At 31.2% G+C, this 19,357-nt stretch overlaps 1 protein-coding gene across 10 annotated transcripts in view; it reads right to left on the reverse strand.

Moving 5' to 3' along the window:
• LOC136977287 (dual specificity calcium/calmodulin-dependent 3',5'-cyclic nucleotide phosphodiesterase 1A-like) overlaps window positions 1–19,357 on the reverse strand; it is a 44,942-nt gene that overhangs the window by 16,618 nt on the left and 8,967 nt on the right. For 3 of the 10 annotated variants that reach the window (XM_067272753.1, XM_067272752.1, XM_067272755.1), the window contains exon 2: window positions 8,296–8,328. The exons of 1 other annotated variant lie outside the window; for it this stretch is intronic. In XM_067272753.1, the coding sequence (XP_067128854.1) occupies window positions 8,296–8,328 (33 nt within the window). Of the gene's footprint in view, window positions 1–2,891; window positions 3,059–4,883; window positions 5,088–8,295; window positions 8,329–10,630; window positions 10,725–10,817; window positions 10,912–10,991; window positions 11,135–12,987; window positions 13,052–19,357 lie in introns of those variants that run through there. 6 more of the 10 variants (XM_067272756.1, XM_067272757.1, XM_067272761.1 and 3 more) reach the window with 6 other exon arrangements.

A 19,357-nucleotide genomic window follows, 5' to 3' on the forward strand; every position in this document is an offset into this window, starting at 1 on the left:
TTGATAACATCTATTTAATCATCTACGTCAACACATTAAATACGTCGTAAATATATATTTAAACATATTTATTATTTGTAATTCATATATCATTAAAAACGTATAAGCTTATATAATCGATCGAATACGTAAAAGACTACCGATTATTCTTCCCAAGTCTAATTACTTATGCCAATAATAATAATATTATTATTAATATATAAGCACCGTGAACATACCTCGCATTAATATACATTCCGTTATTATCTCATATTCTCATATAGAATAAGTTAATTTATACAAAATAATATCAATATCTAGTTATAAATTCTACTTAATAATCTAGTTAAATTTGTATAAATTTGCAATGACAATAATAAATAATTAAATACAAAACCGATAAGAAAGGTGAAATAATTTTACTTCTAAAGTATAGAAGAACTTGCATATATATATATACATCTTTTTTAACTTAATTTTTTTCCAAATAGGCTTAAAAGCTCCTGTTATATCAATAAAGTAAATGGATTTCTTCGTCTTTTCCATCTTACTTAAAAGCATATCTGCATCCTGTTGTTTTCTGTCGATTTTACATTCAAATTTAACAAACTCTAATTAAACTAAATGTTGTTTATTTTTCTGCTTTCCTACTAAAATATTTCTAAAGATTTCTCGATCTTCGCTGGAATATAAAAATGCCCGAATATCCTGACGAGATCAATGCCATAACAATCTGACAGAACCTTCTCTATGAGTTAATTAAACAAACCATTATGGTTTCTAAATACAAAAGCTTCGTGTATTATCAAACTTAAACGATATCATCCTTAATATATATTTAAAAAAATAAATAAATAAAGCAGACTATAATACATCACCCGGTAGACGAATTTATTAAAATTTTAAAGGATATATTCTGCATTTTATTAAAGAAAGGAAGGAGTATATAACCGTGTATCAGCTATAGAAGATTTGCTCCTCATCTTGTTTCTTGTATAAGATACAATGTATATTAAACTGACGTCGAATTACATTTTAGAAAAGTAAAATATTACGAAAACAGCTAGGAACGTAGCGTAATTTGAATGAAATGCTCTCAAATTTCGATTTATCTTCTCGGAAAAATCATAAACTTTAACCGAGAAAAAGCAAAAGATACTCGTACTTTTAAATGTATAAAACTTAACAAGAAATTTATAGAGCGATAAGGCTTTTAACCTTTGTTGAAGATAATATCATATAACACGATTCTTTCTGATATGATAATTGATAAAATCTATTATTTTCTTTTATCTTCGAAGGAGATTTACAACAAAATAATAAATACGGGAGTACATTAAGATAATTAAATGGGTTATTATCCTACTTAAAAGAGTTTTTTTTATTATGGAAATTTGATATGGAAGTCTTCATTAATACAATTTTTCATTTTTAATGGTCTTGTTGCTAAATAAAGATATTTTATTCGTTTTCTACCGTATCCTTAAAGCAGATTTTTGCTAGATTTAAGAAGAGATTGTCGGTAGAATATTCCAGATTAATCTTTTCTTCGAAACAAAGTGTTAATCAGCGTAAAAAAGAAAATATTATTAAGGGAAAAAAAGCAATCTACTAGCGCAGAAAAACATTCGAACCGTTACTTAAAAGTATTTCGCGTGTAGCTTATTAATCTCATTACCGTTGACAAAAAGCGTAAAATGCCCATTAAAAAATAAAGGAAAGGCTTTATCGAATCAATCAATTATCGAATGTGAACTGTAATACAAATCAATAAACTCGCTCGGGCTCCTTTAAAAGCTGTACAGGAGTGAATGCCACTCGTCTATTGTCATGGTTGAATTTCGTTTAGTGCAGGAATATAATTTGATGCCTGCGAAGTTTTTTGATAAGAAAAGGAAGAAATATCCGACTTAGATATGACCGAGACTCCAGACTGCCAAACGGCGATAGAAATAAAACAGCTTTGAATGTTCCATCTCGCAGGACATCTCCATTGACCGAACAGAAGCACGCTCGACAATAAGTGAATATTTCCCAATAGATTTTTTTTCTTCTCTTTTCTTCCTTCCTTTCTTTTTCTTCTAGCGATAAACCGAGCGGAAAGCGTCGAAACACGCACACTTCTTATTCAAACAGACAATAAAACTGTATGCAAATGTAAAGAGAAACTTCCAACTTTTCTAGTTAACAATAGAATTACAAGAAACGGTGTTCGTCGTTCCGTATCTGACCCCCATCCAAATAAATATCTCGTTAAACATTATCGAATTGAACTAAAACTTTCCCCGTATTAAAGAAAAAAAAACAATTGGCAAATTTATATGACAGAAAGGAAAAGATAAAAGAAGATGAAAATACCGAGATATATTTCGAGAAACGTCATCAAGAATATTAAGAAAATTTTTTCTTTCATTAAAAGAAATGGATTTTTAGAGGAGGACAGAAATTTAAATCAATCCATCCCATGTGACACAATCCGGGATAGGTGAATTTGATATGTATGCAAATTGAGAATAAATAAAATGTTTTCTAGATATAATCACCTCTTAAATTTCTCCATTGAAAAAAAAATATATATATATATATATATATATATATATAAGTAAGAAGATGGAGAAGAAGAGAAAAAATTTCAAATTAACTGGTTAGAGAAGATAAAATATATAGATTTAGCTGGATGAGAGATCGGATATTGTCGTTGACACATTCAGACGGCATTTAATTATTGGTTAAAACGATGTTGTATCTTGCCAAATGTCTATAGAAATCTATTTTTAAACACGTGCGGTGACTTTTATAAACAAAATATTCCCGATAGTGTCTATGCATAGATATGAAACTTAACTAGAAAGCGTGCATTTTCTATTGTTTCTTTTAAAGTCTCGAAGATGAAAGATGAGAAGAGGGCTTACCGATTAAGTAAGAATATCCATCCAAACGTAAAAAACACCTTTTTGACTGTTCACGTGGACTACCGTCGGACGAAATTGGTGGTAAACTTCGCGATTTGTAGAGTACGTCTTTAACACGTTCCATGATAGACTGCTCGAGGCGACTTGCTATTTTTCATTTCCGATACCTGTACAGGTATACACAGGCGGAGCTTAAGGTTATGACATTGTGACGTAAAACAACAGCTGGCACGTAAACTTATTTCCATTCTTTTTCTACGGCGAGAACAAAACAAACTGATTAAGTTTGAACCATTTAGGAATCGAAATTGCTTTCTTAAATCGACGATGAAAGAATGGCCAAATTACTTTCGATAACATAAAGTATCGACGTGGTTCTTAACAAAGAAAAAAAAAGTGTATCTTCCATCCGTGTAATATATAGAATTATCTTTTTTTACGAGATGTGATTTTTATCGTAAACGGCTTTATCTCGCTCGACCCCAATTATTGTTAGCCATCTTAAACACACATTTGCGGACACGCGACCGTCGATATCGTTACGCGATAACGACTATTGTTTCCTTAGTAAAATATCTAGATAAGGAAACGACTCGAGCGGAACAATTCGTACGTAAACAACTAATTACCTCCGTGGTTTGTTAGTAAATTAAGGAAAGGCCGAGCGTGTGAGAAATAAAAGGTTTTTTGTGAAAAAAAGACCGGGATATTGCGAACACTACGCGACTGTCAGTAAATGGACCCACGTGACGAATGGAGAAATCCTATCCTCTTAATATAACACTCCCTATCCGATAGGTGAACTGTGCTACCATAAATATATCGTTGTAAGTCGTTTTTCTCTTTCTTGTTTAATCGAAATCAATACTTGTTGGCTATATCTGTCAAGGAGAAATATTGATCTACATAATAATACTTGGTTTTTCTATCGGTTTGTCCGTAATCAAACAAAAACTGACATTCTTTCACCCCCATACATTCAACTTTCTATCGCAATGGCAAATCGAAGCTTAATAGATTACGACTTAGATCCGTAGAAGAAACCTCATTTATAAATGATTAAATATTAATTAAAACGACGAAAATCCCATTTGTCTGGCGCTAGAAAAACCTCTCCTATTCTTTTTTATGGAGGTTCTACGAAATTTAATACATTTTTAGTAGTTTAATTTCTGTTAACGAGTTTTAATATATATAATTGGTAAATAGGAATTAAACATTATTATTTAATAAGCCTTTAATAATAGATTAATAGTGTGCCTTTAATATTTAATAGGCCTCATTAGCCGGACAAACAAATAAAACAAAGAATCCACCTGTTGAACGTCAACGTCGAAGGGAGAAAGGTCGAATAAGACAATTCAATTACACTATAATGCTTTTTTGTATTCTCAAGGATTAACTCGTTAGTTCCTTCCTCTGTATAATAATAATAATAGGAATATAACGATAAAACTAATCACCTAGCATCGACGTTTGGCACAATGCGGTTTCGCTCTTTCCAAATTTTTAACGATCGTTAGATAGCACGAAATGTTGCCAAATCTTTCTTCGTCCTTGACGTATTGTCACGAAAAGTAACGTAAAAAGACAAATTCGACATTCTCGGCGGCTTTAAGCCGACTTTATTTGCCGGTAACTACGGTCCATATACTCACGCCTTTAAAATCGTGCCAAACGTATTATTCGAGTAGACGAGAGAGAGAAAGAGAGACAGGATAAATTTCTTTAGTAACGGTAGGAAATTGGCCCGAGCCGTTCTACGCCTTTGTTATTTGCAACGGAACGTTGGCATTTCTCACGCAAAAATCGTAAAGAGAAAAGAATAACGGGAGCGATAGCGAAGAGGGTCAAACGCCAGTCAAATGAATCACCCGAGTAGTCGACGGAGATGGAGGCTGGAGGTACAAAAACCGTGCAGTGACGGACGGAAGAATAGAACGTGCCAGCTGTTATCGTCCGAGCCTATTTAACAAAGGTGCCATTACTTACCGCTCCATGTTGTCGGAGAAAGACTGCCGATCCAACCATATGGGAAGCCGGCGACACCGTCCCTCCGCCAGTCCGTCATTTCGTGCTTAAAATCACCGATAGATGGCAGGAACTAATCGCCTTCGACGTCGCTCAAGCAGTCACACACATGGAAAAATTCGCATTTCCGTTTTTGTTTTTGCCCGACGAGGACGTAAGGCGACGACGAATCGACTGAACGCAGCGGCGAGAAAATAAAACAAAAAATTCCGGATGTACGAAAGCATTACGTCCTAGTCGGATTATTATCCACAAATAAAGTGAGATTGCAGCGACTACGAGTCGTCCTGTAAAATGAACGGCGGCGCCTATACAGCGTAAACAAACTCCTTTCCTTATTTATAATGACATATTCGGTGTTTTTCTTTCATCCGCCAGAATCGAATGCCGTCGGAGGATTAGTCCTTTAATCCTCTTTCTACACTTAATTCCGAATGAATGTTAATGAAGTTCTTTTAATGCCGCCCGCTTAACTCGGATAGAAACGTGGACGAAATAAAACCGTACGAAATCCGTTTTTGATATTCGAACCGTTCTCTCGTAATAAACGAGAAACGTTCGGTTCTATTTGAATGCATTATTTGTACGTGTACGGAACTGTAATCCGTACGGAAGCGAAGAGACGGGGTGGAAATATTCGTGGGGCGTTGGGTGTCACCTGCAAAATATTACCCACATAAATATCCCGGATATTGTTTACCACAAAACGACAACCTCCCGAGTAATGAATTAATTTCCATAGAGAAATACGTGGTAGAAACTCGGTATTGGTACCGTTCCGTTGGGATTTTTCGGCTCGACCGGTAAAAGAAAATGACGAGTCTCGAAGGATCGGTTGGCAAATGATTATCGATCGACTTATCCAACGAAAAAAAGCACAAATTATTTTTCTGTAATTGCACTAAATTGCCTAAATTATCTGCTTGATGACCAAATACAAACGAATAGTCCAGATGATTTATGAAGATTAGCCGACTGTCAGATTAATATCTTATTAATTAATGTATTAATAAGTTTTCTAGGAGGGGGTAAAAATAACAATGGCCTAATCTGGTATGTTTAACATAATTCAACTTTAATCCAATTACTATTATCTTATATAAATCTTAACGAGTTACTTATTATAAATATTTTATAATCGTAGATTCCGAGATAAAATTGAGGAGAAAAATAAAGTTCGTAAAACCGATTAAATCCGACCAATTCCTAATTATTTCAATGCTTTAATATGTATTTTTTTTTTATCCTTTTATTAAGAAAAATTAATGCTACTTGGCCATGGTGGAATCGATTATCGAAGAAGATAAGTTGGAACGTCTGCTACAAACCAAACGAAACCGAGCAAATGATCGAGAGAAGATGGTATTTAATCTTAATGACGACGATTCGAACTCCATTCGGGAATTTTTCTTCGGAGGTCTTAGTAAAGTCTGTTGTAGTTTGTCGTCTCTTTTCCCAGCATTTGTTATACACAATGGTCTAATGGCACAGAGTACCGAACCACCGAACTCGGATTAGCAGAACTCGGCTCTCTCGATATTATCGGCGCGCTAAAAATAGTCAAATTAACGTCATTAGGCGAAAAAAAAGAAGGAAAATTTATCGTGGGATGGAGAAAAGACTTAATGCTTCTTTCGTGTCGCGTTGGTTACAAGTCACTGACTGGTTTTATCTCCCTCGGGGTTAGACCGAGCGGAAACCGCAACCTTCTTCCTCTTAATCTTCTTCTCTGCTTGTGTGAGGCTATTCATAATTACTTCCCGAATTTAAAAGAAGTAGAAGCCTCGTGCAATACCTTTTTTCTTTTCTCCGACTACCTTTTTTTATTTTGTATTTTTTCTATAAAACCTAAAAATTTTACGAATGCTTTCGAGTTTCTAAATTCGGGTGTTAAAAAAAAGCGGAGCTCCAGTTATTAATATGTGCATCGGAGGAAGAAAAGATCTTTCTTTCAACTAAAATGCGTTAAATGAAGCGAGAGTTGATGAAATGGGTTAGGGGGAGGAGCTGTTTCGTCACTGTCTAGTTTTATGAGTTCTCGAAATTAATCAACTACTTTAATATTGTCATTACGTCGTTGGCAGCTTTACCGCATTCATTGATGCATCGAGGAAAAGCACCATTTACAGGTAAATATATTCGCTGATTCTTTTGACAAATATTTATGCCTATTCTTACCAAAAGATAAAAAAAATTAGTAGCCTATAACATGCTGTAAGATTCTGTGTCCGAAAGAAACCACCTTTCCATTATAAAATTACGAATTATGCTCGAGAAGGAATCTTTAAAACTAACCGATAAGATCTTTTAAAAAAATGTATTCTTTGGATCGATATTTTATCAATTTACTTTTCCTTGATGCATTAATGCTCTTGTAAAATATTTCGCAAGAATTTACGAATTTATTTTTTTTAGGAACGAAATAAAAAGCAATTACTTCTGATGTCCTTTTATTCAATAAAACAGATTAAATTTTAAAAACCGTTTTGCCTTATTTCTAATTTTAAACACATGTCATTTTAAATCTAAATCTTCCCTTATTTAAAACCTCTTCCTTATTTTAATTTCCTATTTTAAGTTCAACTTCTAATTTAAATCCATTTCTAAGACTTCTGCATCACTTTAAATATATCTTTCTCTTTATTTGTCATTTAATCTTAGGGTTATTTTAAGTCGGTTTCCTTAATTATTTCAAGTTCAAAAAATGAATTTTTAATTTTTATCTTTATTTTCACTTGAAAATCTACTCTCTCGTTTCATTGTTTATTTATACGGATTTAAGAACCGTGCCAAAATTTTTATTTCGAATTTATACCTAAGTATTTATCTTATTTTTAGTCGGTAAGCTTATATCTTAAATACTGCTATGTTTCTCTATTGGAAACAAGGTCGAAGTACGAAAATCTTATTTAAATAAAAACCAGGTCGTGGTTGTTTCCATCATTCTCTCGTCTAAATTAATAGTAACACCTATTAAAAGTAAGAAGAATGGACACACCCTACGTCGGAAAGAACAGAGGTGGGGTCGGTGAATCGCACGCGATTTCCTGTTATAAACAAAGAAACCTCACGGATAAGTATAGAAATCCAAAATTTCTATTATTCCACAATAATATATATATATATATATATATTAATTAAACAATATCAAATGGTGCATTTTACCGACACGCTCGACTGATACATTTATATAACCACACGGTAATCAAGTAACTACACAGGAAATTGCACCAAAGAAAACTTATATAATCTGGATGCTATATAGTATATATATATAAGCTACTATCTATACTATTATATACATATATATAAGACGACTACGTAGAGCTTTAGGTAAAATAAAAAATAAGATGAAAAAGAAATTGATTCTCACCGTTCGTTTCGTCCATCTTGTCTCGTTTCTCAACTGAAAATGTAAAATATTTTTCAAAAACCACGATTGAAAAGTAAAAGGAAAAGGAAAAAACTTTTTAAATAAAGTATTATAATATATATATATATATACATATATATTTGGCCTAGGAAAAGAACGACGATCGGTATACGTCGAAGTAGACTAAATAGCGATCGATTATTGATTGATAATCGGCCAAAATGCACAACAACGGTACACGTCACAATCGATGATTTATTTGAAAGAAAACGCCAAGAGATGGAAATTACATAACGTCATTGATACGTCAATATTCGATGACGTAGAATTTACTTTTCGTTTAAATTTCTAAAATGTTAAATATCGCTTTGGCAAGTACAAATGGAACCGCTAGAAGAATTTTTGTATGACGTATTTCGTCTTAACTGGTAATTATGCATTAAAAACACGAAAATTCATCGATTCCTCTCGGTATTGATCGCTTAAGTTGAAGAAAACTAACTTTTCTATCCTCTATCCTACCGAAACTAATATCGTTTATGGAAGTTTTTCTAGTAAATGGAAACTCGAATAAAATTACGTGTTTTTTTTTCTTATTATAAAATCGTAATCACCTCAATTATGTTATTTTAGAATCTATACGAAACTAATCAAGTGTCACTTTTATCGGAGGTAGACACGAACTCGACGGTCTTACAATAATAAACCCCATAATTACATAACTCAAACGATATCTCCGTAAATTGTAACCTGTATCATGCGGTAGAATAACGTCACGCGAATTTATTTTCGTCTTTTTTTTTAAATCTATCCAATAATATTTTCTTAAATCCTTAAAAGAAAGTTTCGTTCGAGCGATTGATTAAAAGAGGCAAGGCTTTCTTTAATTGGTAGCATCGTCGTTAAGCGAAAATATTTCCTGTCTTTTTACAATATTCCTTCTTCTTCGTTTCTTAATCTAACGAGTAAAAAAAAAAGAAAGAAAACGGAAATAAAAGAAAATTGGCTCGTGTACCGTTCCTATAAATAGCCCGATTGCTTTTTTCCAGACTTATTTACATACAGGCATTCGATCAAAGCACGGTCTATCGAAGTATAGAGGTGGAAATGGATGCCGTTTGAATCCGTTAGAAAGAGAAAAAGGTGAATTCAGCAAACACGACGGCAGATACAGAGAAATTCTATTGATTTTGCTACCGTATAGACACGATGTTGTGTGTGGATGCCTCGCATTAGTCGCGGCGATTGTGACGAAGAGGTTACCATGTTTTTTATGTACAGTACTATAATTCGTACTTCGTGTAAGAAGATCGCGGATCTAACGTTAACCGAATGCATATATATATATATATCATCCGGTCGCCATATTTTCTAGTGACAAGCAGTTTTTCCTTATCGTCGGGCGCTTGATATCGTCAAATATGAGTCGAATTTGCACCTTTTCTTTAACGATCTTAAACACAAATTTGGTAGAAATGCGGATGGATGCATTTTTCATCAATTCCAACTTTTAACCAGTCTGAAGGATGACTGATTGAATTTTCTCAGAGAGTAATAACGGACAGATTGAAAACCCAGTCGACTCTACAATATCCTGCATCTCCGGTAAAGAAATCGAATGTTTGATTGTATTCTAAGCTTATTACCAGTTTTAAAAAACTAAATCGGGCTTATTTGGAACGTATTATTAATATTAAAGTTTTCTTTTATCATTTCAATTTTCTGGGTGGGCTGCAGATTATTCAATTAATAATTTGAGACTTTAAAAAATTTCCAGATAGAAAAAAAACAATTATTATTTCTAGTAGACGGGATTATCTGTAATCTCTTCTGTCAACGTTTGTTCGGGACATTTTTTTTATTCTTCGTATTATAAAACAATAAAATAAATAAAACGGAATAATAATAAGTTATAAAACGAGAAATTTGCCAGGATAATTAAACTCAATTATGAAAGAACATTTTTCATTTGCTTAAATACATAATTTCTCGATTTAGCCAACAATTTTGCCTGGGGAAACTCATAAAAGTCCTTCAAAGTCGAAGAATTTTTTTCAAAAAAAAAAGAAAGAAATTTGCCTTCTTCGCAGCATTAAACGCCGAATAATTTATCATATTCAAATTATGGTGGGAGAGGAATTTTATTTTCGTTCCAATTCCTTGTTTGCCAAGTAATAAGATCCCCGACCGACAAATGTTTAATTAATGTCGGGGAGAGAGAGAGAGATTAACTTCGACCGACCGGTTTGCTTGAATTTTTTCTTTCTGTATTTGTCTAAAGCCTTCGTATATCGAATTATTTAACCGCTATATCGAAACATATCGGGCTACTTACGTATTATTCGATTGTCACGTCGTCGAACTCGTGTCAACCACTGTAAAAATCTCCTAAGCGAATAGCCAGAAAGCATCATCTGGAGAGTGTCCTAACGATCTATCATCTAGCAGTTGTCGTGGCGACCGAAATCATTAATTCAAGTATAAAATAACAATGACTTTTTTTTTTCTTTTAAACCACTCACCTATAGTATAAGAGAATCCGTCCACTTGGAAAGTTGCGCTTTTACATTTTTTGAAATGCTTGGATTCTTTTCTCTGTGCCATGACGACAAACATCTACGAAAATGGATTTTAGTTTTCTATACTTAATTTTTTTTAAAAGAATGAGCAGAAACGAAACGGAAGATAATTCCTACACGTAAAGCAAGAAGACTGGAAGTACATCCCGCATCGTTCGCCTCACCTCGAGTGAATCCGCACCGGCAACCAACTGTTGCCGCAACCCGACCAACCCAAACTGTAATGGACGCCATCTCCGTCACTCAACCGTCTCTCCGTTACGTCACAGGGACGTAAATGCACTTACGAACCTGTGTGACGTAAGTGCGACACGCCCCGAGGTTCATAATTATGCCGGGTCGATCGATTATTTGGAATAAACTTGGCACTTCTTTCGCATATATAAGCAAATTATCGGTACGGAAATGTCTCGATTTTCTAGTTATTTTGGTAAGATGGCAGATGCGTGACTTAAGCTATTCGACAAGAGAAAGTCAACTTAATGTCGTTTAATGTAAGGCATATGAACTAGCTTCATCCGACAATGTCTAGAAACTTAGTTAAAGAGAATAGTCTACGTATAACTTGTCTATTTGGCTAATCATGGGAGAGAAATTTCTTATAAAATATATTTTAAAAAATAAAATAAAATAAAAATGTTACATTAGCACGTCTTTCGCAATAAGAAATATTTTTCCCTTCTCACTCGAAGAGGCTACTTCAACTCTAAATAAATATTCGAGTGAATAGAGGAGCTTGTTCGTCCAAGTTTGCATTTCGTCGCCATCTTCTGTGGTAATATAGACATTATATTTGTCGTTTATCGAATAATAGTTGCATAAGATCGTCTCATAAAATCGATAGCGGATACCTTAAATCAATACTGAACGACTTTAATTATATTTATCGAAAAAAAAAATCGAGATTTACTATCGAAAAATAAACGAAAAATTCTCGTATGTTTGCAAAACATATAAAGTTTATTATTATTTTTTCTTTCTTTTTAAAGAATTTTATTCGTTATAAGCCTAAAAAATGAAACGTAGAAGTGAAATCCAACTCCTAAAGTACGAGACTTATACACATAGTTTTGTAGGTTATACGGTTTATTATATGTGAGTGTTTCCATCGATTGGACGAGAACCGTTGTCCCGAAACAAAGACTGATATGGAAGACGTCACATCTTTTTTGTCGAGATAACTGGCAAAACAAAATAGAATAAGTTGACAGATATATACAAAAATACACAAACGTAAAGCGACATGCCAAAAAAAACCCCCAACCAATCTTCAAAGTCGAATCGAAATTGCCTTTCTTTTTTTAAATTCTTTTCCTTTTAGTATTCCGAGAACTTTTTGAATGCATTTTTATAATGTAAAAGCTCTTTTATTATAATTTTAAACTCCATTCGATAAACAGTAAACACAGCCAACTCCGTCGGTAGGCGGTAACTCGAGAATAGACGATTCATTCAAGGATAAATATAACCTCTCTAAACTTTTTTTTTACTAATACAAGAGAATAAATACGAATATAATCATTCTTTACAATAGAAAATTCCGAGAAAAACCGCTAAATTCCAAAAAACAAAAACATTAACTACTTAAACTATTTTTAAGGAAAAAAAGCTTTTACTGTGACCCATTTACTTTTTTTTTTCTTTCTTCCCTCAGCGGGTATCAAAATTTAATGAGATGTTTGGAAGGTAAGATGCTTTAGGTGGGTCAATATTTCAATCCAACAGAGATGGGGTCTTAATGCAATATACAGCAGGTAGTATCACCCATCAGAATTATCCACTGACAATACCGTGAGGTCGACAATCCTCCCACTTTTCGTCTTTTTCCATTTCTAAACGACAACTTTTCTTCTGTCAAAGGACGTGTGTTGTCAGGCCTTTCTAATCAACGATGCCGACTAATGGACACCATTGTGAATCCTGTAAGGTATCCTTAACAAAATACGAATTGTATTTTCGTTAAGAACAAAGTTACGGCCTATATTACACAGGGTATTTTGGGTTTACTACCGAACGATTTTTTTTTTTTTTTTAATTTCTATCCTTTATTTATATATTTATTTATTTCCCTCCCGTTCGTCTACTTTGTCAATTTATAGAAACTCTGTCTCACCTTTGTTTTGGGCGCAGAAGCGAACCTCTGTCAATCTTTAAGCCCTCTGTCGATGACGTCATCGCGTTCGATGGCAGTGCCATCTCGCGTCGTCGATTATATATAGACGACGATAAACCTCGTTTTAAAAGGGGGGGGAATGTCGCAGGAAATGTGAAAATCTTTATTTTTAACAAGAATATAATCTGAATTAAAGATTTTATTTAAAAAAATTAACTTTTAGTGCGTGAATATAGAATATAGCGTGATTTTTCCCCCTATTTAAATGTCAAAATATGTTCTTTTTTTCATATAGGAGTAGGTGTTATTGCGGGCAAAATCAAAGGAAAAAGAAATAAAATAAATAAATAACGTTTTTACACCTCCTCCCTAATAAAAAGCATTACTTTCTTTCTTTCTTTCTTTCCTCTTCCTCCTTTTTTTACCGGAAATTTCGTTTTAAGTTTTATTATTAAAGTTCATTTTTAAATTGGATTCTCTAATAACTTCTACCAATTAGCATATATGGAAATACGACACGGTTGCATTACTAATTCCTCAATTATCGAAACTGGGTGTGACGTATATTTAGTTCCCTCTGCAGATTTTAGAGTTTCGTCTACATATTTCGTAACGGTTCTCCGCCATTTAAATGTTTTCTCTTACTCGATACGTGAATCTGAAGTAGCTCGTTTGTTAATGATTAAAAATTTAATATAATAATATCATTAGCAATAATAGGATTGCCGTTAAAACCGGAATCGAAGGAGTAAATTTAAAAGAAATTAAATATTAATTTTGCAAGATGAAAAGTAATATCGCCGACAATTTTCCGTAAGAGGAAAAATGACTTATTGACTTCTTTATTCCGCAAAATTATTATCTCTACCGACAATTTATCCTAAGTGGGAGTAAGAAATAAAGCACTTCTTCCCGCTCTTCCCGTTAGAAAAAATGATCGGATCTACACCAGTTACCAGCAACTCAATTCGTCCGTCAAATTGAAGGCTTTTTGTTGTCGTCAATCATTTTTTAACTAAAGCTTTTCTTTAACGAAAGGCCAGAAGTGGAAATATCGGGAGGACATTCTTCGCCGAATTTTTTTATAAATTAATTGCCGGGAGAGGAGCGATAGTTAGCGGCATTTAATTAATTCCTTTATAGAAGAATTGACGAAACTGACGGAGAAACTTTTATTTGTTTTCCACCCTATTTACAGTATCTTTAACATTATTATAAAATTACTCCCGTACTAAATCGAATGACCCTACGCCACGTTAAAAGTTCAATTAAAGTTACTGATTATCATTGCGTTGGACGTTGTCGACTTTTCTAATGATGATTGAAATTATTCCACTTTTAATTATCTGCATTATAAATGAAATGGACAATTAGAATTACGACGACGACGACGACGACTCTTGAGGGAGACATTTTGAATTTAGTTAATATATAATCTGGTTAAGGATTTGTCAAAAACCGGCGACAAATCGGTTAAAGAAAGGGGGAAACACGTAACGTATACGCACATAAACGTGCTTATGCAGTGTTATAATGGGTCAAAGTATTGTTGTAACAATTTGCTGGTGTCATAAATACGTCTCTTTAATTCTCGTTACCGTTGGACAAAATTGCCCGTTCGATATAGACTACGGGTATTTATTACTTTACTAAATAATTCGTGTTATCGCTGCGTGATGCGTGTCGATATTTCGTCGGCAACGAATAGATTATTTCGAATTTATAATTATCGCACCTACATCCGTATATAAATTATGGATTAAGGAGATGAGACTGTGCGACGATAATCTCCTTAGCGGCGTTTATATTTAGAGAATTCATACGAGCGTAAAGCTTTCAAAATAACTTGATTTTAAATTAATGTTTAATAAAGTTTTATACTTTGTCTTACAACTTATATTTTCTAATTTTCTACACAGGTTTTTATGAAAGCTCTCCAACGCACAATTATTTAAGTTTGTGAGATGTTTCGTGTTTGGTCAATGCCACGAAGGAATTCCGGAGAAAAGAATGACGTGACTAGATGCAATCAGTCCTTTCAATAGGATGATAATAAAAGAAAACCCTAATCTCGTTGGATACCAACTTTATAACTCATTAGACTCATTCGAGTCGTCATTTGGTAGAAAATAACTCCAAAGTAAAGTATTCGTTCGATGAAAAGGATAAAATATTTTTTGATATACTAAAAATAACATTCGATTTACGATTTTACAAAATATTAAGTAAATAACAAAAGAAAGAAAAAGATTAATAATGGAACACAAGTAAATTTTTTATCGTATAAAACGAATTTACTTTTAAATCAACGAGAGTTTTAGAGAAAGTATACAGATTTTTATTTATTCAATATTTTAAAACGAAAGCAAATATTATAAATCAAAAGTGCACTTGCCTAAAAATGTACCGTACATGAACATATATGGCCATTTTTATTTTAGTAGTGTTGAATATATTTCAAAAATACATTTTCCAACGTAGAAAAATTTTATACGCGGTTAATAAACAAATAATTTTAAATTTAAAACAGACCTTTTTTTTCATTTTAAGGCTTTGAACAAACATTTATAATTATCTCTTAGACGAATAATTCTACTGCTTTAAACGAAAAGCTGAATATAAATTGCAATTAATGAGTTTCCTAGTAACTAGTATTAGTCATTCGTAGCCTAATATTTTATTCCCTTTATTACTAAATTTATTTATTTTAATTTTCTGCAAAAATAATTAATTTTTATAATTGTAAATCAGAAATCTTTTTTTATAAAAAATATACGAATTTATATTAACAACGCTTATAAATAAAATAACGCAAAAATCAAAGTGTATACTAAAATTCGTTTTAATAAGTTAATTAATAATGTTATTTTAAAATATACAGATTATAATTAAAATATTAGTCTATACTAATTGAATTCTTCATTCATTATCACAACATAATTTAATATAAATTGCAAAATAAATATTTTAAGATACAAAGATCTATATAACACAAAACCTTAGAAACCAGATTTAAATATTCATAAGATCGCTTAGGTTTATATGCCTTGAGGCGATTGTGATAAACTGTAAGATTTTTCTGCCACAGAATACTTTAATATTCTCTAAAATTATAAAATAAAAATTAAATATTTAAAATTTTTAACTGTTAAATCCAATATATTGCATTATTGCTTTTTAACCTTTTAATAGAAATTATCCCTCCCTAAAGGAATTTATTTTACTCCATCTTTCCTTACAAAATTTAAAATAACAACATACTTTATACTTATTATTTATTCAGGATATTTCAAATTAAGTATTTATTTACTTTTATTTGTTATATGTACAGCACAAGTCATAATATATGCTATTTGTTAAAAGATAATGGATATACATGCAGTACATTCATATGTATATCCATTATCTTTTGTCTGGTAGTGTTGTTTGAGTCATTGCCTGATGTGATTCTTAATATTTTTTCCGCATTTAAAATTAATTTTTGTCCCCAAGAAATCTATTTTTTAAAATCCCTTACAGGGATTTCCCCGTGAGAAACACTGAACTATTAATACATTAATTGATAAAGGTTTTTAAGTTAAATTTCGATAAATTTTTAATTAATCGATTCGTTTTTTATAGTTAATATATTATAGAATGTTATATTTATCGTTAAAATATATTTAAATATGTATTTTGTATCCATAGGTATCAGCAAAATGAACGAGCCTAATCGATCATACCAAGTCCAAACTACTGTATAATACATTGGATTCGGTTTGATCGATTAGACCTACCTGTTTTGTTCTTATATTAAAATATAATTTGAATTGTTTTTCCAATGAAAATGAATTTTATTCCTTTAAAAAAAAAGTCTTAATTAACAAGTATACAGTTTTTCCAGTCGTTAAGTAACGATAGGAATTAATTACCGGTAAAATTCTCTGGCATTATTGCTTCTTAACTTGAGAGAATAAAAAGAAAAATTGGATAATTTTCTAAGCATTGTTAAGACGATTGATTATAGTTTATTTTATGCAAAGTTTTTTTTAGGAAATTTGAGAAAAATCCGTTCGTATCCCTATCGATCATAAAATTGCTTCGATATTACTCGCTTTGAAAATTCACATTAAATAACTTATTATTTTAATAATTCCGTAAAATTAGAAATTTATTCAAAATTTATTCTATCAGTCGGCAGATCAAAAGGAAAATATGTACATAATTAAAAGCTCAATAAATCTAATGGAGAATTCTTATTATTTCTTTTTATTTTAATGTAATTTCTAAACTTCGTTTTCTTTAAATCAGTTATCCTCTTAATTTTTATGAGAATTTTCGAAACTTTAATGGACGTGAAATCCTTTAAAAGAAAAACTGCATTAAATCTAATCACTGCTAGAATATTTACACACGTGATTTACGCTGCAACTTTCCAGATGAATTTGAGACACACTAGCACTGAAAAACACTACTTTAAAATAAAATAATATTAATAATAATAATAATTTTATCAATAAGAAACAGAATGCCAAAAAAACAGGCTGTTTACAATTGCATCTTTTATAAGTCCAGCTCAAATATCTACCATTAATCTATTTTTAACTCTTAAAATGCTAGTTGTAGAGGCAAATATACACTAGATTGACTTTTCTTACTGTAAATTAAATCTATTGTTTAAAAGTTTATCCTTATTTTCTTTGTATTATTCATTTAACGAACAAGTCTAAAATAATTTTTAAAATAATAATAATTATTATTATTATTAATAAATCTCAGAAAATCTTACATCTCTTTTTATGATACTGCTAGATTTTATTACATTATATCACATTGCAGCTATGATCTTTCGTTGACTGACAGTTTTTGCCTTTAAATAAAAAAAAAAAGTTTACAATGGAAAATTCAAATTTCACATTTATTAAAAATAAATCAAAAGGTTACGAATATAATATACATAAAGCAGAATATGGAAGCATTTGAATTTTTGGTCGTAAAGAAATATGCAAATTTGCGTGTATTTATCCTTTAAAAATCCTTCAGAAAAATCTTACTGATAAAAAATAATTAAAAATTGATAATTTTTAAAAAAATAAAAAACAATTATTTGAAAATAAAACAGATAAAACTAAGACAAATTTATAAATATCTATAAGTAAATTTAGTATAGTCTACTTATTATTTTTTTCAATCGAATATAATATTAAATAATTATCGATTAATTCTATTTTTAAGTTAAATTATGTATTATGTTTGAAAAAAAAGAGAAAGGAGGAACCCTCCTCATGAAGAATTGAAAAATTAAAAGTAATTGATATCATAAATATTTTACGGCCCTCGCCGAATATTTTATTGAAAGAATTTTTCATATTATCAATTTTACTTAGAAAAATACAATAAAATTTGTGCGATGACATAAAAAAAAATGGCTGTTATCTGTAGCGCCATCTATGAGAGAAAGCATCAACAATGAGAAGCGATATACGGAAAATGAAACCTATAACTATAATAAATGAATAAAATAACCATAGTAATTCAAATATCAATATAAGGAAACTTAAATCGTTTTTATGTGAATGATTCTCGTTACAGAGCAGGCAACTTATAAAATAAATGGCGACAGGATTATTTCTCAAATATTTGAAGAATTTTTTTTTCTTTCCTTTAGTTAAATAATGGTCGAATTATATATATATATATAAATAATAAACGTAATAAATTAAACAAGCATTCACTAACAATGTAAATACTATTACGGAAAAATTTTAATAACGAGTTATCAGGTTAAATAATTATTAATAAGCGATTTTCGGGAGGAAAAAAAATTTAAATACCTTTTCTTAAAAAAATCGCACGTTTCATATTAATGAAGATGATTACCTTCCCTCATTACTATAAATAATTATTTAGTAATAAAATATTCATTTTATAACGACCTTTTACTATCAGGAAAAAAAAGTTCTTTAATTTCTAGACTACACGAAATTTCTATAAATATATCAGAGAAGAATTTTAAAAAGAGAGAAAGAGGGGGAGGCAATGGCTATTTCTGTTTACCTTCGTTTTATCAATTTTAAAATGGAGTGGTAATTAATTTTTAAAACTTTAAACGACTTCCCAAACTTGCCATCGTGTTTAGCGATTGATCAAGCAAATTTCTATCACATTCTCGTATATTTATTTATTTATTTTTCCTATTATTTATGCGATTATAAATGAATTATTAAGTAGTTTGTTGGTCCCAAACTTTTATTTATATATCTGAAATCTACGTGTAATTTTTTTTGTTCCTCGATTGAAGTAGAATCTTTAATAAATGATGAAAAAAATTCTTGAATTTTGCTCAAATAATAAATAATAAAGTTTTGAGATAATTAATTCGGTTGAATTG

The sequence above is a fragment of the Centruroides vittatus genome, unplaced genomic scaffold, assembly GCF_030686945.1.
Source record: "Centruroides vittatus isolate TY-2023 unplaced genomic scaffold, ASM3068694v2 contig_453, whole genome shotgun sequence".
Classification (NCBI taxonomy): Eukaryota; Metazoa; Arthropoda; class Arachnida; order Scorpiones; family Buthidae; genus Centruroides; species Centruroides vittatus.